The sequence below is a fragment of the Pelodiscus sinensis genome, chromosome 11, assembly GCF_049634645.1.
Source record: "Pelodiscus sinensis isolate JC-2024 chromosome 11, ASM4963464v1, whole genome shotgun sequence".
NCBI classification, from domain to species: domain Eukaryota; kingdom Metazoa; phylum Chordata; order Testudines; family Trionychidae; genus Pelodiscus; species Pelodiscus sinensis.
Window position 1 is genome coordinate 47,749,581 of NC_134721.1, and position 26,033 is coordinate 47,775,613.

At 42.8% G+C, this 26,033-nt stretch overlaps 1 protein-coding gene and 1 long non-coding RNA gene across 2 annotated transcripts; one reads left to right on the top strand and one right to left on the bottom strand.

Annotated features, from left to right (window-relative positions):
- Positions 1-1,614: 1,614 nt before the first annotated feature.
- LOC142830986 (uncharacterized) lies at positions 1,615-8,438 on the bottom strand. Its single transcript, XR_012906567.1, has 3 exons — positions 8,387-8,438; positions 5,236-5,369; positions 1,615-3,150 (listed from the first exon to the last, which is right to left on the bottom strand). It is a non-coding gene; the product is annotated as an uncharacterized LOC142830986 (long non-coding RNA).
- Positions 8,439-8,488: 50 nt separating this feature from the next.
- Positions 8,489-25,928, top strand: TSEN2 (tRNA splicing endonuclease subunit 2). The gene is made up of 12 exons (XM_075939647.1): positions 8,489-8,636; positions 11,046-11,269; positions 12,295-12,376; positions 12,517-12,553; positions 17,436-17,985; positions 18,232-18,309; positions 18,871-18,921; positions 21,097-21,235; positions 22,325-22,361; positions 23,775-23,886; positions 25,099-25,188; positions 25,659-25,928. The coding sequence occupies exons 2-12, from the start codon at positions 11,081-11,083 to the stop codon at positions 25,716-25,718; spliced, it is 1,425 nt and encodes a 474-aa protein (XP_075795762.1). The 5' UTR covers positions 8,489-8,636; positions 11,046-11,080; the 3' UTR covers positions 25,719-25,928.
- Positions 25,929-26,033: the final 105 nt, after the last annotated feature.

Genomic DNA, 26,033 nt, shown 5'->3' on the forward strand with positions numbered 1-26,033 from the left:
ATGCACGAGCAACATCTCGTGCTGAGTCAAGCTGAGCCACCAGGAGATGGAGATTCCCAGTGGGCACGGGGGGCGGGGAAGGATAAACAATACAAATCTTGGTTTTGTAAAAAGAGCAGCGAAGTAATAAGATCACGAGAGAGAACGTAGCAATGATGAAGAAAAAGGAGCGGCAGAAGGCCCAGGCATCAGTCCATTATAAGGGTACTTCCACCGGTTTATGGGAAGCATTTGTTTGCCTTTGCCTGCTCATAAATGTATTTAAAATAAAGAGTATTTCCTAGTATAGTGTGCCATATGAGTTTTTTCTGACAAAATTAAATTTTGAAAAAAGCCATAGGACATGCTGACATGTAAAACTCAACAAAAGGAGCTGCAAACCTTTTCCTGTTATTAAATAAACGGAAAGTAAATATTACAAATTGGGACATAAGAGGATGTTTTTAAGACAATATACTTTTGGCAACAAATTAATTTCTTTGCTTTATTTCAGTTTTTAAAATGTGATGATTTAGGGATTTGTCCTGATCTGGTAGTTGTTTTGTCCTTTGGAAAGTTAAGATATCTGATCCCAGGCCAGTATCTAGGATAAATTTTAAATCCAGGCATATTTCAGACAATATATGGACCCTGATTCAGGAGTCCCATTAAAGTAAACAGGATTATTCATGTGCTTAAACTTTAAGGCTGCGTCTAGACTGGCATGATTTTGCAGAAATACTTTTAACGGAAAAGATTTTCCGTTAAAAGTATTTCCGCAAAAGCACGTCTAGATTGGCGCGGATGCTTTTGCGCAAAAGCATCCGTGGCCAGTCTAGACGCGATTTTGCGCAAGAAATCCCCGATCGCCATTTTAGCCATCGGGGCTTTTTTGCGCAAAACAGTTCTTCCCTGTCTAGACGCGATTTTGCGCAAGAAATCCCCGATCGCCATTTTAGCCATCGGGGCTTTTTTGCGCAAAACAGTTCTTCCCTGTCTACACTGGCCCTCTTGCACAAGTATTCTCACGCAAAAGGGCTTTTTCCCGAGCGGGAGCGTGAAAGTATTTGCGCAAGAAGCACTGATTTTGTACATTACAAATTTTGGTCAGTGCTCTTGCGCAAATTCAAGCGGCCAGTGTAGACAGCTGGCAAGTTTTTGTGCAAAATCTTGCCAGTCTAGACACACCCTAAGTGCTTTGGTGAATCGGGCCATGATGAAGTAATGTGGAGTAAAACTTCCATGTCATCTTGAATGATGAAAACACACAGATAAGCTTTACAGTTTTAAAAAAGTTCCTAATTGTGACCCTCTAAGGCATGTGTGGGAGGCAGATCACACCAGGCAAAAGGCCAAGGAACAAATTTAACCCTGGAGTGAGTACCATTATGCCAGGGCTGAATTTGGTCCTGGCAGCTCAGTCTTAAAATGCTCAGGTGCATTTCATTCTCTGATGCCTATTTTACCTTTACATTTAATAAAATGGCAAATGCCAAGCAAACCAAAAGGGAAATAATGAGTAGTCCTGTGGCACGCTAGCAACTCACAAAATATATATATAGTATCATGAGTTTTCGTGGGGAAAACCCACTTCTTCAGATGAGTTTTTTGCCCACAAAAACTAATGACACTATATATATATATTTGCGTTAGTCTCTAAGGTGCCACAGGACTGCCTATTGTTTTAAAGTTATGGACTAATATGGCTACCCTTCTGAGACAGAAGAGAAATAGTAACTGAAAATAACATTTTCATTGGTAGGTCAAGCCTATGAATGCAGTGAAGGATGGCCTGTAATCATAGAATCCTAGGGCTGGAAGAGACCTAAGGAGGTTATCAAGTCCAGCCCTTGCCCAAAACAGGACCAATCCCAACTAAATCAACCCAGCCAGGGCTTTGTCAAGCCGAGACTTAAAAACTTCTAGGAATGGAGATTCCACCACCTCCCTAGGTAACCCATCCCAGTGCTTCACCACCCTCCTAGTTAAATAATTTTTTCTAATATCCAACCTAGACCTCCCCCACTGTAACTTGAGACCATTGCTCCTTGTTTTGCCATCTGCCACTACTGAGAACAGCCTCTCTCCATCCTCTTTGGAACCTCCCTTCAGGAACTTGAAGGCTGCTATCAAATCCCCCCTCACTTTTCTCTTCTGCAGACTAAATAAGCCCAAATCCCTCAGCTTCCCCTCATAGGTCATGTGCTGTAGCCCCCTAATCATTTTGGTTGCCCTCTGCTGGACCCTCTCCAATGCGTCCACACCCTTTCTATAGCGGGGGGGCCCAGAACTGGACGCAGTACTCCAGATGTGGCCTCACCAGAGCCGAATAAAGGTGTAATCTGAAATCATTCCTACACTTCAAATCTTTGGAACTGGCCGGTATCTGAAGTAAATTGGTGACTTCAGTCCAGTTCTGAGGGATCCGATGTGCCAGCCTGTGATGGCACGTTGGGGGTCCCCCGTCTCCTGCACCCCCGAAATGGCACGAACAGACTCCGCCAGCCAATAGACTAGAGGTGGCTTATTGCTTCTGCGGTATACAGCCCAGCCCAGATGTCATCAGGTTACAGGGCAGGCCTAGGATGCCTCAGCCCCCCTTGATATGGGGGAGGGGGTCTCGGCTTCTAAACCCCCCAGCCTGTTGCTGAGGCTGCTTCCTCCATGCTCCCAGCCAGAAACGAAACAAACTCTCCTCTAGCCCTGCCCCCCAGCCAGGGGCGGCATTCCACCTTCCTTTGTTTCTCCCCATGGGGGGTAGCTGGTCAGACAGGTTTGGAGCCCCCTTTGCATAATGACCAGACAGCAGAGGTCGCCACAGCCCTAGCAAGGCACCCCCACTACGTCACACAGCCCCACACTAATGAGGCCAGGTTTAAAGAGCTGCTGTGCACTCAAGAGACCATGCCTCTTCACCTCAGCTGGGCTTGTGCCCAGTGGCAGGATCATTTAAAAGGGTAGAACTCAGTTGAATCGGGACTGACTGAGGTTGAGAGCAGTCATGTGCAGCTGCCTCCTCCTGGGAAATCTTCAGGACAGAGGCTCATAATCAAGCCACTGGAGGCCTGTTGATTGCGGGAAATAAGAGTGATAACTCACTGTGGCCAGTGGATGACACTCCAGAGGTGGGTCAGAAGGAAACGTAAGTCCAACCAAGGATCATCAGAGGAACTGGAACAAGGACAGGAAGTTACCCAGGGAGTCCATTTGGGAATATTAGGCCCTGAGACCTGTGGAAGTGCTACTGTTTTGAGGGGCCTGGGTCAAAACTTGGTGGAGTAGGATGGATCCAGATTCCCCTACTCTGCCCCCTCCTGCCCTCTTTGCCTGTAAGCGATACTATACTCAAACTGTAGCAGCTAGGAAAAACAGCCTTGGACTCTCACCAGTGAGCAACATTGTCCTGAATCATAGCTGCTGAGCAAGACACCTTCTGGACTCTCACCAGTGGGCTACACTACCCTGAACTGTTATAGCTAGGTAAACTGACCATTGGACTTTTGCCATTAGGCATTATATCATTATGGTAGTATTTCCATTAAGCAGTACTGCCAGCTTGGAGCACACAGCCAACTCCCCACAGTATGCCAATCAAAAAATCATCACCATACGAACTTCTATGACTTAATTGGAATAATAATTTGTCAGATCCTATGACGAGGGAAATCAGAAGTTTTGGAGAAACTTTGCTGCCAGAGAGGTCAGATAAAATGATTACAATGGTCCCTTCCGGCCTTGGAATCTACTAATCTATGCCTGTTCTGAAGATAAATACGGCAGAACTGGTACCTTTTGTGAACTCTAAATACATTATTTTGGCAGGAGATGGGAATATGCTTGAAAAGGGAGTGTAAATGTTATAATTTTTACTCACAGTAAGGCCCTTTGCCCTGATAGAACAATGAAAAAGGGAAATATGAATCAAACCCAAAAACATGTGCGTGCAGCCCAACTTTAGAATTGCGAGTACAAAAGTATGTGTGCTCAGTAACCATGCCAGTAGAAATATTAATTATAATTATGCTAGTATAATTGGTCTTCCTACTATCAATCAGACCATCCAATGACCAGCCAAAAGTTACACACCAATATTAGAACCTAGCTGTGATGACTGGAGTATGTGCTTAACCATTATGCATGAAGATTTCTAAAAACAATTGTGAAAATGAGCTCACTGACATGAATGCAAACAGCACTAGGAAACATTTAAGTCTAAATTGAAGCAATCTGGTAAATTTAGCACCAAAATTATAATTTCCAATGTCACATATTTTTTCTTGCTCTTTAATACTGTATGTGTGCCATCTAACCGAGAATCATAAAAAGTGCGTGTATAATCAGTAAGTTAGTATTAAGCAGTGGCTCTCTACCTTTTTAGGGTACTGTACCACTTTTAGGAGTGAGATTTGCCATCTATACCCCCAAGTTTCACCTCAATTAAAAACTACTTGTTTACAAAATCGGACCTAAAAATACAAAAGTGTCATTGCACACAATTACTGAAAAAATGCTTACTTTTTCATTTTTATCATTTGATTATAACATAAATCAACTAGAATACAAATAGAACCCCTCTAATCCAGTGCTCTATGGTCTGGCAACATCCATGGTCCGGCATTTTAGTTAGCCAGATGTCCACTTACCATGGGTGTGGCCAAGTTTCCTGCAGTCCCATAAAGTTTATTTACAGCCACGAGTCCTGGCTCTCAGTTTCTATGAAGTTATTTAGCTTTAATTTACCCCTAAATGTCTTCTGAGAGCCTAGTAATCCGTGGAAGTGTTGGTAATGCCACTAAACAATATTGACTTTCCATGGTTCGGAAAATTCTCTGGTTTGGCACTAGAGGGTCCCCAGGGTGCAGGACTAGAGAGGTTCAACCTGTATAAATATTATACTTACATCTCAGTGTGTAGTATATAGAGCAGTACAAATAAGTAATTGGCTGTATGAAATGTTAGTTTGTATTAACTTCGCTAGTGCTTTTATGTAGCCTGTTTTGAAATTAGGCGAATATCTAGATAAGTGGGCGTAACCCCTAGAAGACCTCTGTGTATCCCCCAAGGATATGTGTATCCCTAGTTGAAATACTTGAAGAGTCTAAGTGAAAAAGATTCCTTGTATTATGCCAAATTTACAAATATACTAAAAATGAAGTTATTTTGGCTGTTTTGTATCAAATCCTGTGCAATTTTACACCAAAAGCCTGGTAAACTCATGTATGAAAAAATAACCCAATAAGCTAAAAAATTGTTTACTTTTTTCAATAGACTAAAGAAGTTCTGCTTGCTTCACAGGAGATAGTACTCAGTTCTCTGAAGATACTATGACTGTAATTTGCTGAAATGTGGACATCTAGTGGATGTAACTAATTATTACAATCTCCTGGATTCTAGAAGAAAGGAGAAAAAAAAAAGAAACAGAAATTTACAGGTTGACTTTCTTATCACCTGGCATTGATTATTGGTCCTGATCTCCTACTCATTGAACCAAGAGCAAATTGGATGATTGAAGCCAACATATTCCATTCAGGAGACTAATGAAGGAGAAAAACTAAATGGTCTACAAAGGTATGAGTTTATTCCTCTCAAAAAGAGAATGGATCTGACACTGGGCCTCAAGAGCAGGCCTTCTTGCACAGAACTCCTTTTGATGTCAAAAGGATTTGTCATTTAGAAATGTGAGGCTACGTCTACATTGGCAAGATTTTGTGCAAATACTTTTAACACAAGAGTTTTTGCATTAAAGTATTTGGCATGTGCCTTTCCCCAAGAGATGTGCTTTTGCACAAAAGCATCCGTGCCAGTGTAGATGCTCTCTTGCACAAGAAAGCTCCGATGGGCATTTTAGCCATCGAGCTTTCTTGCACAAGAAATTAACGTTGCCTGTCTACACTGGCCTCTTGTGCAAGAACAGTTGCGCAAGAGGGCTTATCCCTGAGCGGGAGCATCAGAGTATTTGTGCAAGAAGCACTGATTTTATACATTAGAACGTCAGTGTTCTTGTGCAAGTACTTGCGGGCCAGTGTAGACAGGTGGCAAGATTTTGTGCAAAAGCAATTGTTTTTGCACAAAATCTTGCCAATGTAGACACAGTCTGAGGGTTTGGGTATTAAGTGGGTTTAGAATAAGGGGAATCAGAACTCCATGCTCTAAGGATACTGAAACTCATGAAAATTAAAGCTCACACATGTATATAAGGCTCTGTAATATAGATGAATGTCTAGTATCTAGGGTGAAAACAATTGAGTATGTATCATAATGGTTATGTTAATATCATGCAATGTCAAAGGGAGACAGTGAATGATCTTAAGTGTTCTTCACTTCGCCCATGTGCTTACCATATCTGGGAACACAAAGAACACAACTCTAGAATAAATTCTGTAATTACACATTCATTTTCAATAACCATATTCTAATCCTCACGTTCCTTCATTTTTAAGGGCTCCAGGATTTCTCATATTGTGGGATTTCTCACAAAGTTGACACTTGCCCGATATATGACTGGCTTCTCTCCTTGTTTTTTTTTGTTTTTTTTTTTCCTTGTGAAAACTAGTTGAAGCTAAGCAGCAGCCAACTTTGATTTATGTTTTTAATAAACTAAATTCAGATAGCACATATTAATAAAATTATTCCCTAGATGTTTTTTAAAGTTTCCAAAAACAGTCCCATATCTAAGTCAAAGTTAATGTAACCAGAATTTCCATGGGAATTTCTGTCAGTTCAGGGTAGTTGGAACTGGCTAATGTAAATAACCACTGCTCCGCCTCCACACAGTATCTTGCCTGAGGGTTGTGCTTTTATTCTGAAAAGGTGTGTTAAAGTGTGTCATTTTTTGCAGGGACTAGAACTAATATTTGGTAAGAGAACTTTATGATTTTGTGGAAACTGGAGAAAAAAGTAAACTGCAGTTTGCTAAATGTTGTGGAATCTTACTTTTCCGTCTGTATGCAATCCAAAAAGAACTAAAAGCTCTACTAAACTGAGAATGTTAGCTAATAATGTTCTGACTCACATTCTGAGAAATCAGAAATGCTACATATGCAAATAGTTCTATAGAGCTCTATACCAGGCTGTTTCTCCATTCCTTCCAGTAAGCCTTAAGAATGTGAAATAGCATTTAAGGGTATAAGCTTTTCCTGGTTTAAAAGCAATCTGTAGAACTACCAGATTCTAACTAGTAATGTTTAAAAGATGCTCAAGGCCTCAGAACTCCCACTTGCAACTCTGCTAGAGCACGTCTACACAGCAGGGCTGAAGTTGAATTAATCTACATCAATTGTGTAGCTTAAGTTTGAAATCGCTTAATTCGGTTTTTGGCACTGACTACACAGCAGGAAGTCGAAGGAAAAACAATCTTCCTTTGACTTCCCTTACCTCTAGTGAAATGAGGCTTATCATTTGAGTCTAGGTTGTATCAACAGGTGTGTTGTAAGCAAAACTCGTGAAGTCATTCTGCCGCTCTACTCTGCACTAGTTAGGCCTCAGCTGGAGTACTGTGTCCAGTTCTGGGCGCCACATTTCAAGAAAGATGTGGAGAAATTGGAAAGGGTACAGAGAAGAGCGACAAGAATGATTAAAGGCCTAGAGAACATGACCTATGAAGCCAGGCTTCATGAACTGGGCTTGTTTAGTTTGGAAAAAAGAAGATTAAGGGGGGACATGATAGCGGTTTTCAAATATCTAAAAGGGTGTCACGAGGAGGAAGGAGAAAATTTGTTCCTCTTGGTTTCTGAGGCCAGGACAAGGAGTAATGGGCTTCAAGTGCAGCAGGGGAGGTTTAGATTGGACATTAGGAAAAAATTCCTAACTGTCAGGGTGGTCAAATATTGGAATAAATTGCCAAGGGAGGTGGTGGAATCTCCCTCTCTGGAGATATTTAAGAACAGGTTAGATAGACATCTGTCAGGGATGGTGTAGACGGAGCGTGGTCCTGCCTTGAGGGCGGGGGGCTGGACTCGATGACCTCTCGAGGTCCCTTCCAGTCCTATAATTCTATGAGTAAGAAGTTCTCCAGCTGGACGTTATTGTGAAGTCAAGGCGGGTGATGTAGATGCAGGATGTTATCTCGGAATAACATGGGTTACTCCAAAAGAACACTGCTGTGTAGAGGGGGCTACAGCTGATGAGAATACATGAGCCGTTCCCAGGTGAACAAGCGCCTTGTGTCTCTGCCCACAGCCTGTAGCCGCACTCTCCTGGGCTAGATCCACGGGGTCTCCCAGTGGGAAGCGCCAAACGCTCCTCTGAGTCTCTTCGCAACTGACTGCTCAGAAAAACGCCCCCCCCCCGGTCCTGCTCGGGCCGCCCTTTGGGGGTCGCTAGACGGCGCCCAGCGAGGGTCGTTGCCCCTGCGGGAGGATGCGTGGGGGCCGCGGAGGCGCCCGGAAACCTGAGGAACGACTCCCACCGTCGCTCGGGCGACCGGCTTGTCATTGGCGGGGCGGGGCCTTGCATGTCGGCTTCCCTCCGCACCCGAAGCCCACCAAGCGCGCATGCGCAGAGACTCGCTCTAATGACGCCCAGCTTGGGCCGCCTTGAGCGCATGTGCGCGCGCGCGCGAGAGAGACGCCGGGCCCCGCAGAGGCGGGGCTCCCTCGTGCCGATCGTCCGTGCGTGACGCCACGACGCCTCCGCCTGCTGGCCCCGTGGTTGCTATGGTAATGGAAAGGGGTTCCTAGAGTGAAGGAAGCGGCTGCTGGGGAGCCCGTGACACGGCTCAGCCTCAGCCGCGGGTGCGGGAGGTGCATGGGCTGGACTCGCTGGCGCGCACCGGGCGGAGCATCGCGCCCGCCCCCGTATGGCAGCGTGGTCCCGCTGTGCTAGAGGGAGGCCATGGCCCGGCCCACGCTGTCCCCTGCTGACCTCCGCCTCACACGTGGGGGGGGGTCTGGGGGTGAGGTCGCGCCTTTGCACAGGGGCCCGGCAGCGGCGAATGCGGCCGCGCGTTGCACGCGGGTGACAGACCCGCCAGCTGGTTGTTCCGCTAGTGCTCTGCCGCAGGAAGCGCACGGGGCTTCGTGCGCGGTAGTTCCCCGTCTTTTTTGTACTGCGGACTAGCAAACCCAGTCACAATTTTTTGGCGAACTGGTAACATTTTATTTGCATAGTATGCAAATAATTGATATCAACTATGCAAATGAAACGTCGCCAGGCCACCAAAAGCCCTGGCCCCCGGAGCCACTATGAACAGCTGCCTTCAGTTCTGACACTCGCCATGTACAGCCCAGTCCTCCTCCCCAGTGCCAGCCCGAACCCTAGAGCCCCTCCCACTACCCCCACAGCACCAGCCACTGACCCTAGAGCCGTGGTCCCCAACACAGTGCCCGCGGGCACCGTGGCGCCCGCGGGGGCATTTGCATGCACCCACCAGGTGCTCAGGGCTGGCCTGGCCCCGGGCACATGGCGCACGGTGAGTGCCGGCCCCAGGCGCTTGGCGCTTGGCAGGGGGGGGAGCGCCGGACCCAGGCACGCGGCGCTTGGCGGGGGGGGGAGCGCCTGCCCTGGGCACTTGGCGGGGGGGGAGCGCCAGCCCCGGGCGCGTGGCCCTTGGAGGGGGCCCCGGCCCCAGTCATGCAGCTATGGGGGGGCCGCCCCCAGGCATGCAGCTATGGGGGGGCCGCTCCCGGGCGTGCAAGTGTCCCCGCCCCCTGGTGCCTGGCGGGCGAATGGCCACGCCCCCTGGCGCCCGACAACCTCAAAAGGTTGGGGACCACTGCCCTAGAGTCTCCTACACCCAACTCCCCCAGTGCCAGCTTCCCACCCTCAGAGCTCCCCAGTACCAGCCCCCCCATCCCAAACACCTCAGTGCTAGGTCCCTACCCCTTAGAGCCCACCACCACCAGACCCATCCAGTGCCAGCCTCTTGTGTCCCAAGCCCCACTGCATCCACCTCCCTTAGAATAGTGCCAGCCCCACTGGACCCACCCCCAGAGCTCCCCAGAACTAGCCCTGCCCCTGGAGCCACCAGTGCCTGCCCACCCACAGCCGCCAGCTAAGTGCTAATGCCCAGTCATGGCTGCTGTGCTGGGCTCCACGCAGCCCCACTGTGTAGCGAACCAATTTTCTGGGTCTGGGAGGAGACCACACCCATGCCCAGCTCTGGTTGGCTGAGAGGTGGGGCAGGACACACCTCTCCCAACAGCTGTGGTAGAAGGCATTGGGCCATGCCCCCAGTGCTGCCGTCGCCCAGCAACCAGCAGTTCGGAACTGCTATGTTAAAGTATACCCAATTAACCATTTAACCAATAAGTAGATGCTTATCAGTTAATGGTATCCTTCACACTCAGCCAGCTCTCAGGGAGCTGGGCAGGCAAGGAGTGGCAGCCCTCATCCTGGGGACACGTCACTGTGGGTTCTGCTGTATGGAGCTAAGCTTCATATTGCAGAGGGGACAGCAGTTTTTAGCAGTTACACTGTTAACCTATTACACAATTTTTAACATCCCTAGTTTGCAGCAGTAGGCATGTCTTCAATAATAAGTTAACTTAGAAATATCCTCTCTTTACTTTGTCTATACTATTGAAATTAAGACAATGGCCTCTGTGTTAGCTGCAATGGCACTGTTGATTGCTCATTTGTCCATTTTTAAAAATAAGTATTATTATGCTATTTCCTACACCACTACTTATTCATGAAAGGCTCTTTCTGTAAAAAAACAAACAAACTGCAAAGGACTTAAAAACTCTTTGAAATCTTTCCTTCTCTGTCCTAATGCATATGAAAAAACACTTAGTAGTTCGGCACTATGCTGAGACTAGTACTCATGCTAGCTGATTCACTGTTACCTCACTCTTCGATGTCTGTCATGTTGTCGCTCTTAAAATTAGACATTTTTTGACAGGGACTGTTTTTTTGCTATATGTTTGTGCAACGGATAGCACAGTGGAACTCTGGTCATTAGGTGCAACTGCATTACAAAAATTAACTTATTAAATAAATATTTTTTGCTGTATAGTCTAGTGATTAGAGTGGAAGTTGGGACTTCCACATTTTATTGCTGGTCCACATGTAAAATAAACCAGCTTCTAAAATATTAAAAATGTCTTTTTCTGCTCTTTGTCTTATAGCTTATCGTTATTTAGGAAAAGGTTATTATTGGGAAATGGCAGAAGCAGTTTTCCATGCCCCAAAAAGGAAAAGAAGAGTGTTTGAGTCATATGATTCTCCATTCCCTATTCCTGCCTCTCTGGAAGACATCTGTGGGAAAGATTTCAAGATATGCCAGGCAGAAATTATTAACAATAATGTAATTGTAAGGAACCCTGAAGACATAGAACAGTTGTATAGCAAGGTGACACTCTATTTTTTTAATTCTATATTTTCAATGTATGCTATTTGTGATGTCACTAACATTCTCTGTACAATGCATTCTCTAGTGAGAATTTTAGAAAATATTTTACTCCCAACATGAAAAAATATATTTTAGAGTAAAATGATAGCACAGTATCAGAAGTCTTAAAACTAGCAATACATATAATTCTTTATGCCTAATTCCCAATGATAATGTCAATAATAAGGTATAAATTGTAAGGTCAATAGGCTTTATAATCTGCTAGATTTTTTTAATCTTCAGGATTTGACTGAATATCATACAGGGAGTTGCTTGTTCTTGGAATCTCACTTAATCAAAATTGTATAGTTTAAAAATTAATACCATCTTGATTTTAAAAAAACTATTGAAATTTTTGCTTGTGCAAATATATAGGATTAGTAAACAATTTTAATCTCAAACTCTACATTTCCAATGTTGGATTAGATGTTAAGTAAGAAACCTTGGATTAGTCAAGAAATTTAAGATGGTACACAATGCAGCGGCCAAACCATTAAGTGACTCCATCTATTACTGATAATCCGTAATACAGTGTGAATACCTGTAGTTTCTGAATTGAATTCAAGGTGCTGGATTTGATTCATAAATCCACAAATCATTTGGCACTTCACTAGTTGAAAGATTGCTTCTGTATTTGTGTCATGCTATCACAGATAAAATTGCCAATGGCACCCAAGATGGCTAGCTCTTAATTTAAAAGAGAGAGGGCTTGTGGTAGGGTTCCTTCACAGGAGAGACACTAAGATTTGTACCAGGTTCTATTGACCTTCGCAGCATACTGCAAGATAGCTATTTACATGGGCTGCTGCACAAGTGGACCTTTGAGAGAATTAATCTGTTTTTAGATGGGTGAGTTTGGTGCTCTGTGGTTGGTCTAATTTTGTTTCTGTAATTTTATGTTAGGGGCTCGTATATACTTGGGAAGATATTCCTTTTTATCTTTTGTATTAATAATTCTGTTCAACTTTTTTTTCCTACACCTGAAGGGCTATTTTGGAAAAGGTATTCTTTCAAGAAGCAGACCAGAATACAATATTTCAGACCCTTTATTGGCTGCTAAGTGGCAAGGTAAGTCATACTGTATTACTTTCCGCTTTTTTGACAATTTTAGTTCTGTCCACTTGGTTTGTCCTCATTAATTGCAGATATGTGCATGTATATCATTGCACTATCAAAATGCTTAAGTAAAACTTCCTCTTTTAATGCAGATGCCAAGATAAACATGCCCATACTCTCCTCAAAAAAGTAAGTGCAACTTTCTTTCTTGGGATACAGTTTGTACTGTAACAGTTCATGTTTTAGCCCAACAATGAACTATAAGTGTTAATTGTGTGGTAATCAAGTACAGTAAGTTTACCTATTTGATTTGGTGATGGAAGATATAATATGGCAGTAATATTATTTATGCTGATCAAAATTTTTAACAATTTAAACCCCATATGTAGTAAATGGCCTTGGATGATTCAGTGTTTTCCTTTAGAAGAGATTTTCATGTTAATCTGCATAACTTGTTTTCATTTTAACTGTTCTTACAGTGTATTTTTCTACTTAATTGCTATTTCTAAATTTCAGTTGGGAAGTAAAATATACTATACTAGCAGTGTTAAAGTTTTAAAACTATATAGCTGACTGTAATTTTATTTATAATTATGACAGTACTTTGGGACTTTTGTCTTAAATTAGGTATAAGAAGAAATGACATTTGAACGGACTGTCTGTTTAAAAATTACACTTCTCTCTGAAAATTCCATGCCTGCTGTAGCATCTATAATTATAACTGAAAAAGATTAGAATTAACACCACTTTATACTTAATTTGACTATTCCTCTAATAGTCAGTCAATTTCTTCCTACTTGTACACATCTCTTACTCAGCAACAACAGGAGAGAGAGAGAGGGAGTGTTAAAAATAAGAAACTATAATTGGCAGAGGCATACGTGTAGCTGCAGTGCCTGAAATTACTTCAATTTTTTAAAAATAGATTTCAAGTTGATGATGTCTTTTTAGTTTGTTAAAGATTAGTAAGCTTTATAATTCCTAAATATATATGTGTCCTGTGTTCACTTTTGTATCCTACACCTTGAATTTGTATTTGCACTGGTTATCTTTAATCAAGATATTTGAAAATTTTAAATAGTTGTCTTTAATGTTTGATAGGAGTGTTAAAAGGAAAAACACAAACAGAAATCCCACTCCTGTGGTGCTAAAAAACTGGATCTGGGATTTTTCCTACAGTTTGTGGCAGGGGGCAGGAGTGTTTTATATTAACTTGAAGTGTCTTTAGTTTTCCAAAAAAACAACAGTTCTAAACCATCTAAATAAAAATCCTATATCCTTTCATCATATATTTCCTCCTTGATATCTGTGATGTAATAATCATGCCAGTTTTCCATTTTGCAGTAGTGACTTCCATGATAGACAAAAACTGAGTGTCTAATGTAAGAGAAAAAGCAGAAATGCATTTTATTTTGGGGGAATGAGGTGGAACAGGGAGATTTTCAGTGATACAGAGAAGGAGCCAATATTTTTTGCCATTTGCACTTTAAAGCTTGCTTATTTGGTAGACCTTGTTAAAGTATCTTAGAATTATCAAATTATTATGATTTTACAGTTTGAAATCTGAAGTGCGCCACAGATAGAGATATAAGTGTGTAAAGTTAAAAACATTTCCTAAATGAGTTAAATACTTTGCTGATCTTACTTTTGTTCCCAGGTTTCTGTTGATGGCCTGTTCAAATCACATTTACAAGACAGCTCTTCTTAAACCATAAACTGTTTACACTAGTATCCATTTGCTTTAGAATGATCTTTCCAAGGACATTTCTGAGCTGGTTGGGTCCCAATGTATTCAAGGCACTGAAGCACCCTCAGATATTTGTGTGTTGATTTGAAACTGAAATTCTGCAAAGATTTGGAGCCTCTGTTTGTAGCTGAGAACTACTTCTGGACACATTTTGGCATTGGTCTTCAGTGTTCTATCGCCAGCTGCTTAAATCAACATCTTTAAATTATGTTTTTAGTTTCCAGTGTAACATATGAAGAATGTGAACACTGTTTAAAGACTTCACTGTAGTAGTTAGTATTCATATAGGGCCTGATCTTGAAGACCTTTCATAGGCAATACTGCTTTTTAAGATTTGATTGAGTACTGCACAATTGGGTCTTTAATCTTAATAATGTACTTGGCTTTCATACAGCAGCAATTAGGGAAGTGCCTTCTCTTCAGACTCCTTTTGTTCCTGATCCTCAGCTGATATAAATCAGTTTGGCTCCATAAAGTAAGTGGACCTTCATTGGTTTACATCAGCTGAGGAGATGTTCCTAAATCAGAGGTGGGCAATAATTTTTGATGGGGGGGCCACTCCAAGAATTTGGAAAGTGGTCAAAGGCTGCACTCTTCCGTATTAATGGAAGAGGTGCAGGATCTGAGATGGAGGTCGGGTTCAGAAGGAAGCTTGCTGTAAGGGATTGAGGTGCAGATGAGAGTGTGGGGTCTGTGAGAGAGATAGGGTGAAGGAGGCAGTTGTGACCTGGTTTAGGAGACTGGATTGCAGGAGCTTGGATTTTGACCTTAGTCAAGAGACTAGGATGTAGGAGGATGTGGAGGGGTTTGGGCTGTGATCCTAAGACAGGAGGGGGTTGTGACTTGGGGCAAGGGATGGGTGCAGGGGTTTGGGTTGCAACCTGGGGCCAGGAATATGGGTGCAGGATCGGGGAGGGGATATGGGTATAGGAGAAGGGGGAAAGGATTTGGGTTGTGACTTGGGGCATGGGAATGTGGGGGGCAAGGAGTCTGCCCGAGACTCCCTGCTGTGTCTGCGGGCCAGATTCAGCAGTTTGGCAGGCCGGATCCAACCCAGGGAGAGTATTTTCATAGAATCATAGGACTGGAAGGGACCTCAAGAGGTCATCGAGTCCAGCCCCCCGCCCTCAAGGCAGGACCAAGCTCCGTCTACACCATCCCTGACAGATGTCTATCTAACCTGTTCTTAAATATCTCCAGAGAGGGAGATTTCACCACCTCCCTTGGCAATTTATTCCAATATTTGACCACCCTGACAGTTAGGAATTTTTTCTTAATGTCCAATCTAAACCTCCCCTGCTGCACTTTAAGCCCATTACTCCTTGTCTTGTCCTCAGAAACCAAGAGGAACAAATTTTCTCCTTCCTCCTTGTGACACCCTTTTAGATATTTGAAAACCACTATCATGTCCCCCCTTAATCTTTTTTTTTCCAAACTAAGCAAGCCCACTTCATGAAGCCTGGCTTCATAGGTCATGTTCTCTAGACCTTTAATCATTCTTGTCGCTCTTCTCTGTACCCTTTCCAATTTCTCCACATCTTTCTTGAAATGTGGCGCCCAGAACTGGACACAGTACTCCAGCTGAGGCCTAACTAGTGCAGAGTAGAGCGGCAGAATGACTTCACGAGTTTTGCTTACAACACACCTGTTGATACAACCTAGAATCATATTTGCTTTTTTTGGAACAGCATCACACTGTTGACTCATATTCAACTTGTGGTCCACTATGACCCCTAGATCCCTTTGTGCCATGCTCCTTCCTAGACAGTCGCTTCCCATCTTGTATGTATGGAACTGATTGTTCCTTCCTAAGTGGAGCACTTTGCATTTCTCTTTATTAAACCTCATCCTGTTTACCTCTGACCATTTCTCTAACTTGCTAAGGTCATTTTGAATTATGTCCCTATCCTCCAAAGAAGTTGCAACCCCACCTAGTTTGGTATCATCTGCAAACTTAATAAGCATACTCTCTATCCCAATATCTACATCATTGATGAAGATATTGAACAGTACGGGTCCCAAAACAGACCCTTGCGGAACTCCACTTGTTATCCCTTTCCAGCAGGATTTAGCACCGTTAACAACAACTCTCTGACTACGGTTATCCAGCCAATTATGCACCCACCTTATCGTGGCCCTATCTAAGTTATATTTGCCTGGTTTATCAATAAGAATATCATGCGAGACCGTATCAAATGCCTTACTAAAGTCTAGGTAAATGACATCCACCGCTTCTCCCTTATCCACAAGGCTCGTTATCCTATCAAAGAAAGCTATCAGATTAGTTTGGCATGACTTGTTCTTCACAAACCCATGCTGACTATTCCCTATTAGGCCTGCCCTAAATCTTATCTCGTGGTCAGCTTGTTTAATTAACTTTCAGTGGATTTAAACCCACTTATACTTGGACTGAGATGCTGTTCAGTCTTTTCCTTTAAATACATCTAGGCTATGTCTAGACTGGCATGATTTTCTGCAAATGCTTTTAACGGAAAACATTTCTGTTAAAAGCATTTGCGGAAAAGTGTCTAGATTGGCACGGACACTTTTCCGCAAAAGCACTTTTTGCAGAAAAGCGTCCATGCCAATCTAGATGCGCTTTTCTGCATAAAAGCCCCGATCGCCATTTTCACGATAGGAGCTTTTTTGCGGAAAACAAATCCGAGCTATCTACACTGGCCCTTTTGTGCAAAAGCTTTGCGCAAAAGGACTTTTGCCCGAACGGGAGCAGCATAGTATTTCCGCAAGAAGCACTGATTTCAGACAGTAGGAAGTCAGTGTTCTTGTGGAAATTTAATCGGCCAGTGTAGACAGCTGGCAAGTTTTTCCGCAAAAGCAGCTGTTTTTGTGGAAAAACTTGCCAGTCTAGACACAGCCCTAGAATTTAAGTCATTTTTAAAAGGTGAATTAATCCAGTCTGAATTTTTGTAGGCTTCATGTTTAGGTAAGTTAGTGTTATTTAGCTGCTGATTAAGTGCCATCTGCAATGCACTCAGTCCTCACTATAATACTCTCTTTGGGATCTCAGCAGGTAGCTACAAATAAATATGTAATTATTTTTAAAATATGTAGTAAGCTTAAGTTACAGTGATTTTAAACTGTTTTTCTACAATATCAGAGCACTTTAGCATACCAAACAGTCTTATACATTGATTACACTCCATTTTAATTAGTGTTGAATCAGTTTTAAAAATACAGTTTAAATTAAAAAATGAATGATGAAAACATGAACATTTATTTCTATACTGAATTGTTGTTTTTAATGTTTTAGTTGAATGATACTCTGCCCTGGAATCTTCCATTTCTTGTTTTTCTATTATCCAGGTACCAGTGTCATCTTGAATGGGCTAAATGCCTAATGAGAGAGCAAGGACTTGATGATTGTTCCATTAACGAAATTATTGAAAATTATGCCAAACCATTTAATCTGCCCTTTGTGAAAGGGGATGGAGAAGTTGCACAAAATGATGACTCTTACTGCAGAGTGGCTGCAGAAATGGAAAATGTAGATGATGGAATGAAACTTCCAAGAGGTTCTGCCGTAAATAATAGAGATTCAGCGGCACCAAACATTGATTGTCATAACAAGAGTCCAGATGGCAAGAAAACTTGTTTGGAAAGTGATTCAGTTTACACTGATCCATTAGCTAAGCATGGATCTGAGGAATTATATGCACTAGACACTAAAGTTAAAATGCATTGCCAAAGCCAGGATAATATTATTGTGCGTTGTGGCTGCAAGGCTGAAGAGTATGCCAACCAAGTATTTTGTGACTTGGAGAAAGGGAAAGAAGATGCTTATGAGTATATATTGGTTCAAGAGGAAGAAATCAAATTGTGCCCTGAAGACAAAGCAGTAAATGATCAATCAGATGTAAGCCAACGAAATTATTTTTTCCTGAATAACTTATATTGATTGAATTTACTAAAATAAAATATTATTTACACAATTGATTATTGTTGTCAATTTAAATGTTTATCTAGTAAATAAATCACTTTTAAATGTTTAATGAAAAGCTAAGGTAAAATCTTAATTGTTTGAAAATTTTCATTTGAATGCAGCATAGATTTCCTTTTACTTTGGTTGCTTCTTTATAATTTTGTTGTTCTACTTTTTTAGCTAATCAAACGGGAAAAATTAGTATGCAGAAGAAATCCATTTAGGATTTTTGAATATTTGCAACTCAGCCTAGAGGAGGTATGTTTAAATATTGCAAAACTTCTTTTTCCCTAACGTCAGAATGAAGCACTAATCTATGCAATAAATACATCTTTCTTAAAAAATATGCTTTTTTTTAAATCCAAATGTTTGCACTGGTTTTGGTAAATTTACTAATATTTTTAATGATCTGCAGATTACATAGAAAGACATTCAAGGGGCCATTCCTGCAGGTTTTACACAGATGAATAATCCTATTTACCTCACATTATTAAGGGCTGCAGAAAGAGACCCATAATTTTCCCATACAATTCTGTATCTAGTCTTTCTTCCAAAATATTTATACACATTGCTTTTAATTAGAATACAGTATATTCATATGCTGCTTTCCTGTGAGTAAAATTCCAATTTATGCTGATTTATTTTAATGGTCCCAATGACATTTTTCAAAGGGGATTCTCTGGGAATGCCTCACTTGGTGGCTTTCATATTTCTTTTATGCAATAATCCTGGAGTTCGTTGTAATATGTAAATCTTATAACTACAGGACTCCATGTGATCCAGACATACTATTTTAACTTATTCTTTTTATGTTTTTAGGCATTTTTCTTGGTTTATGCGCTAGGATGTTTGAGTATTTATTATAATGAGGTAAGATGTTACATTTAGTCATCTGTGACTTGTTCTGAGAGTTGCAAAATACTATTTATTTGGATGTAGATTAGGGTGGGGAGCAAGATGTGGCCCACAGGCCGGATCTAGCCCACCATGCCACCGGATCTGGCCTGTGGCTGTCTGTTGGGACCCTTATGTACAGAGCAGCTTGTGCTGCTTTAAACAACTATCTGCACCCTGCTCTGGATGCTGAGGAGTGAGGGAGGAGGCTTCACATGCTATCCCTGCTCCCCAGAAAAATCTCTCAGCTCTGTTGGCCGGTTTCCAGCCAATAGGAGCTGAAAAATTTTGCTGGTAATGAGGGTACCATGCAAAGCCTCCTCTTCTCCCTTCCCCCCCCATGCCTGGAGCAGAGCCACATGTAGCAACCAGCCTGGGTCTACAGTAGACAGGCAGAGAGCCTGCCTCAGGGTCCTGCAGGGCTGCTGGCTGGGAGCCATCTAAGTAAGTGCCTCCTACCCAGAGCTTTCGTCGGGCACCCATCCTCCTCTATCCCCTCAACTGCCAGCTCAGGTCACCTCCCAAATGTTATGTACCCCACCTCCAGGTCACAGCTCCTTCCCAAACACTGCACTCTCTTTTACACCCTTCCCCCCAGGCCAGAATCCTCTCCTGCACCCATATCCCCAACCCTGCACCCCATTCCTTTACTCCAGGTCCCCACCCAAACCCTCTGAACCTCCTTTTCCCCCTTCTGCCAGGTCATAGCTCTCTCCCACATCTTGTACTCCCTCCTGCCCCCCCTCCCCTAGGCCAGAATCCTCTTCTGCACAAATAACCCCTCCTGGACCCTGCACCCCAAGTCCCTGCCCTAGATGACAACTCTGTCCTTCACCCAAACTCCCTCTCAGACCTCACACGCTGTCCTTCACCCCAGTCTCCTGCTGCAAGCTCCCTTCTGCACCCAACCTGTATCCCATACCCCACACCCCCACCATAGAAAAGTGCAGGGACTTACCAAAATCTTGGAGTGATTTCCCCATAAAGAATTATTGCCCGTCCCTGTTGTAGATCATTGTCTCAAACTTCCAACTAATATGACAGACTCATATGCTGCTAATCTCAAAGTCCATATATACCAGCTGGCGGGGAATGGAACTTTTCCCTTAAATAGTTGTGTGTTTCTATTATTTCTGTAAATATAAGAATATTGTGAATAAACTTTTTTATTGCTTTCTATTTACCAGAATAAATACAGATAAACAGATACCTTAAGTGGAAGAAAGTTTGGGTGGAATTGGTGGGAAAAATACAAGTCAAAAGGAGTGTGTGGGAAGAAATGTGTAGAGGAATTTCCTTCCCTTTCATGAAAAAGTTTGTAGTTTGGATTGTAAGCATTCTTTCATAATAAAATCTAGTTTTTATTTTTCTTCACATATATCAGCCAGGGTTCTCAGGCTCAGGTCCTGTGCTACCAGTATGTGATCTAGCAGAACTCCACTAGCTCAAAGGCACGATTGGTTGGTTAAGGTAGGGTTTGGGGAGGCCAGCTCCCAACCTTACCGCCAGCCCCACCCTTTTTGCTGAGACCCCACCCATGATGCCTCCCAACCACAGGGAGGGGAGTAGGTGGGTGCATACTCTGCCCAGCACCGAGCAGGGAGTAGAGCATGTGGCCTAGCACCGGGGGAGGGAGGAGAGCGCACTACATGGCTCTGCCCCAAGGGAGGGAGGTGGCAGGCGCACTGTGTGGCCCAGACTCTCCGGCACCAGGGGGGAGAGGAGGATGCACTGCACAGACACAGCCCCAGAGCACTGGGAGGGTAGGCTCTGGAGGCAGCAACACTCAGTCTCCAAAATACCTACAGTAGGTGTTCTGGGGGTGAAGTGTGGGTGGGGCCAGGCCTAGTGGTTTGGGAAGGCAAAGCTTTCCCCTTCCTAGGCTACCAGACGCCCATGCTTAAAGGGTTTTTTTCTTGGTATTGATTGTTAAATCACTATTGAAGCTGTGTTCTGTTGAAACACTAGCACTGTGGGAGTCTCTTGTCTGCAAGGATAGTCTTTTAGCGATGGAATTCTGTTTGATACTTGAATGGAATATTCTACTTAAAGACGCTGTTTTATGTACAATGTTTCCTGGGTATTTTCCTATTAGTAATAGCAGCAGGTTGTAATGTTACTGTACTAATATTAATGACTTCGTGATTTTAGGAACCTTTAACTATTTTGAAGCTATGGGAAGTTTTTAGTGAAGTGCAACCTAATTTTAGAACGACATACATGGCATATCACTACTTCCGAAGTAAGGGTTGGGTCCCCAAAGTAGGACTGAAGTATGGAACTGATCTCTGTGAGTATTTTTCCTTTTAAGAAATTGAGTAGTTTGCAACTAAAACTTTAATGATCAGTGCACCACTTAAACTTTGATACTTGCGGCTGTGCACGCTCTGCTCCTGTGTGTAATGACTCTCCATGCTAGTTAGGCTATAGGCTAGCAAATTAAGGCATTAATGCAGGCAGAGGCTATGATCTGCCTCTGTGCAGATTCATTGGTCCCAAAACAGTTTATAAGTAGTTTTGGCCTATATGCTTGATAATAGCTGTGGAATTGCGCTGGAATTCACCTCATGAACTCCTCCACCTACTCCCAAGAGAAGCCCAACTGGAGTTAATGAGTATTTGGAGTAGTGACCTTTCTCTGTTCTCACAGTCTCATCCAATTCCTGTTGAATTCTGTGGAAAACTTTCCATCAAATTCAGCATATCTTGGATTGGAGCATATACTGAATTTGTAATTCAAATAATTTAATTTTGTTTCCTTCTGCTTTCTCTCCTGTGCCCCACTGCCAACCTGGACATATTCAGTAGTGTCTCTTCCTCGTAAATAGCTTAAGAATCACTAAGTATTAATTTCTTGAGTACAGTTTATATATTTTGAAATGAGTGATAGTATAATTTATCCTCTAATAGAAAAATGTAGAATGATGGCAAACCATGAGCAAAAGCATGTCTGTATAAAATAGCAGAATGATTTTTTTGTTTGTTTCATTGAGATGAAACTACTATAATACTTTTAGGAATGTTTTTGTGTGTGCAGTAAGAGTTAACATGCACTTCGTATGGTATGGAAATTGTGTCTGAATGCACTTTCTTCACTGTCAACCATAATCATAGTTGAAATGTTGGCATGTTGTTTGAAAGCTTATTGATCTCAATTTTTGTTTTTTTTCTACTTTTATACAACAGTGGTTCTTGACATATACCATGCAATTAAATAGGATCAGCTGGAGTTTGTTAAAAGGGCTCAGCCTCTCTCTGGTTCTGCAATAGCTTGTTTATGTAATGGGTATGCTTATTAGTTATTTATAAGGGTTCTGATCTCTGATATTGAGACACAAAATGATTCTCTGACTAATATGGTATTTCTTTCTTCTTCTAGTGCTATATCGAAAAGGTCCTCCTTTTTACCATGCAAGGTTTGGCGTTCACTTTATATTCTGAATATAAAACATTCTCCATTTGAGTAGTGTGATTTAACTTCTATTTTTGTTTCAAATGAATGAAATATTCTTTCTCTCCTACCCACTTTTTACTGGGATATATTTCTCCTAATAAAAATACAATTTTTCCTGCCTTGTACCTTCTATACCCAAAATAAAATTCTCTCACCAGGAAAGTTTACCATGTATGATAAGCAAATACATTTTAGTAGAAGCTCAAAACACGTATGAGTTCATATACAAGTAGTTAAGAATATAAATGAAAACTGAAGAACATCTCCCTGGGCATCTCTAGATGTCATATGTGCTGAGTGGAATCAGAGAAATAATTTGATTTTCATAGTACTGTGTTTTTTATTAAGGATAATGTAGGTGTTTTGGGGGGTAACCCAGGAAAAAAGCCTATAACTCGATTTATCTCCATCCTCTGCCTATTAAATTGCATGCCTAGTTATTGGTGTGAATGAACGATGGACACTTTCAAGAGAACGCTGTTGAAAATAGAAGCAGGATGGTGGAGTGAGGTAGGCAGGGCTGTCTCTAGTGGTATGCAAGGGCCTGGGACATAGAAACCAAGTTTCTAGTTTGCTGGGGTTGTTCCTCCCAACTCTGCCCTGGTCCCATCTCCACTCCATCCCTTCTCCCTAGACCCTTTCTTCACCTTGTTTCTTCCTATCCCTGCTCTGCCCCATCTCTTCCCCGCCCGTTTCTCCCTCTCTCAAGCTTGCTGTGCTCTCCTGTTCCTTTCCCTTCCTCCCCCTGTGCCTCCTGATGCTGCAAAATATGTGATCAGCAGTAGGCACTGGGAGGGAGGAAGAGGCATTGGCCATTGGGCAGGAGGTGGAGAAGATTCTGGTAGGAGGCTACTAGTGGCTGCTCAGCACCCACCATTTTTTTTTTCTTGTGCCACCTGCCTGCTGCTTTCCTCCCATTTTGCTGCCTTCTCACCACCTCCCACCTGCCTCACCTCTCCACAGGGCCCCATCCCAAAATGTGATGCCCAGGGTGATCACCCCAATTTGCCATACTCAAGGGATGGCTCTGGAGGGAGAAGCAGTAGGGAGAGGAGCCATCATTCACTGCCTCTACCCAGTGCTCTATTTGTAATGAAAGAGGTAGTGGGGTTCAAGCATTGTTTTACTTTCATAACTGACATGGCAAGCCCAGAAATGCCACAGGGGCTCTGTGCTGGGAAAGCCTGGCACATAACTACTACATCCATCTCTTCCTTCTTGACTAATAGAAACAGGGTGCAGATCTTATGGCTTGTCTCCAGCCCATGAGTTTGTTGGCTAGTTACAATAGCCAGATATTCTCGGGCTGCAGTTTTTAAATTACAGGATTTTTAACTTTCTCTTGGCAAACTGCCCTTTTGGGTTTATTTTCCAGTTACTCGGTTATTGCTGAACTGGTTAATGACAACTTTGAAGGGTCTCTGCACAGACCACTCAACTGGATGTCTTTGTCTGGCTTGAACAGAACAACAATGAATGTGTCCAAGGTAGTAACATAAGATACTGACTCTGCATCTAGAAATACTTTTAACTGGTAATATTGTAGTTTAGCTTGGAGATTTTTGTGGAAAAGTGACACTGGACTTGGATCACTATTTGGGTTCTACGCATGATTGCTTCATCTTTAGGCTGGGTGTGTGTGGAAAGCACCGTGTGGTGGTGGTTGAATACATCCTTCCCTGGCCAATATTTGTAGCAATGTTGATAGGTTCTGGAGGGATCCACATCTAGGTCATCTTGTTTGTAGTGGGAGAGTCACACTGTTGCAGACTCTCTTTGAAAGTTATGGGGGGAAACAAAGGGGCGGGGAATGGGGTAAGTCTTGGAGTGACATTGCTTTTCAAACTTCCTTCTGGCTCCATCCCCCTGCTCAAAGTGTTTTGGAAGTGCAAACTTCTTAAAGATTACAAGTTCTTCATGATCTGGCTGTATACATAATTCTACTATGCCAGATACTAGGGTATTGTGAGGGGGTACACTCACCACCGTAACCCCCCTGCCGTCTGTCCTCAGGAATTGGCCCCCTCGGCGGGTAGGGTGCCTTCTGTGGGGTGGTGTCTCCCCTCTTTACTCCCGGCTGCGGCGTCCTCTTCGCCACACTGCCTTCCGGCAGTGCCCAAGTCTGTCTCTGAGCCCCCCTTCCGGGGGTTGATGTTCCTCCATCGGGCCTTCTTTCAAGCCCTCCAGTCTGAGGATTTGCTGGCCAGAGCTCCCCTAGCCCTGCCTGGCCTCCCCAGCCCTGTCCTAGCTCCAGGGAGCCTCCTCCTCCCTCAGCAGCCAGGTCCTCACTACTTCCCCTTCACAGCAGCAGCCCATTCTCTATTATAGCGCCCAGCTGGGCCCTAATGGACTAGTACAGCCTCAGCTGGGCTAAATTCCCCGGCCCTGGTTCAGGCCGGGGTCTGCCCTTAAAGGGCCAGTGCAGGGCGAGCGCCCTGTCACACGTATCCAGGTGTCACATGAATAGTAAGGTCTGCCTCAAGGCAGATACACAAATGGGTGTGTTCTCTCCTTAGCGTGACCTAGTTCCCATTAACAAGCCTTATGTAAGTGTATATACCTCTTAATTTGCCTAAGAGATGAGATATGTTGTTTGAATTAAACCACTATAATTCTAATTTAAAACCTCTTTTTAAAAAATCAAGTGAAGCTCCTATATTTGCCTCACAAGGAATATTTATGGATTTATTTTTCAACAGGAACTTATGTTATGCTATTTGATTAGATCATGTGATATGACTGACAAAGAAATGTCATCACCAGAATGTCTGAAAAGAATTAAAGTTCAAGTAAGTTGTTCTCCAAATTATTTCTTAATCTTTGATAACTGAGGAATCATTTGAGGACATCCAGGTCTCTAGCAGCACACTTGACTTTTTGTGCATCTGACATGCTTCAGATTCTGGGAGATCAGACTGATGTTGAACATCCTAGATTCTGCTACACCCCAGAGCCAATAGAAAGTCATTGGACGCCAGGCCTGGCACACAGATAGCTAGTCCCAAAGTTAATCTTTAAATGTAGGTTGGGGACACCAAGAATTGCTGCTAAGGAGTATTGATTGGCACGATGGGAGTAGGTTTTGGAGGCTGTAGAGTTAGTTTGGGTAAGTTATTGCAAGAGGCACCCTAAAAGGGCAAATATTCCTACTTGGTCTCCTTGATGACAAGAACGTTTCATTTACACAAAGATTTGATAGACATGGATGTTGGAAGATACCTTTTTAAATAATAGTAATAGTCCCATGTTTCTGTTTCAGGAATTGATTGTAAGTCGGTGGGTCTCTTCCCGTGAGCGCAGTGAACAAGATGAATTATAAGAAGATGGACCAAGAAATCCAGTGTTAAAGAAGCAAATATTATAAACAAATTAGGTTGAGAGAAGTTTAATCTTTACTTGACTAAAGAGCCATGTGGTATTCCTGTTTAAAATACTCTCGATGCTATTTAATATTGTACGGAACATGAAATATTCTGTGTACTATCAGAAAAGGTTGTACTGAAAAAAATAGTAACCATTCATGGGGGGGGGAATCTTTCCCCAGTCCAACATCCATTGGTATTCCTATAGAATTTCTGAATATGTTGCTATCAAAGCTAACTGCACTGCACTGACTTGCTAACAGTAAAATATG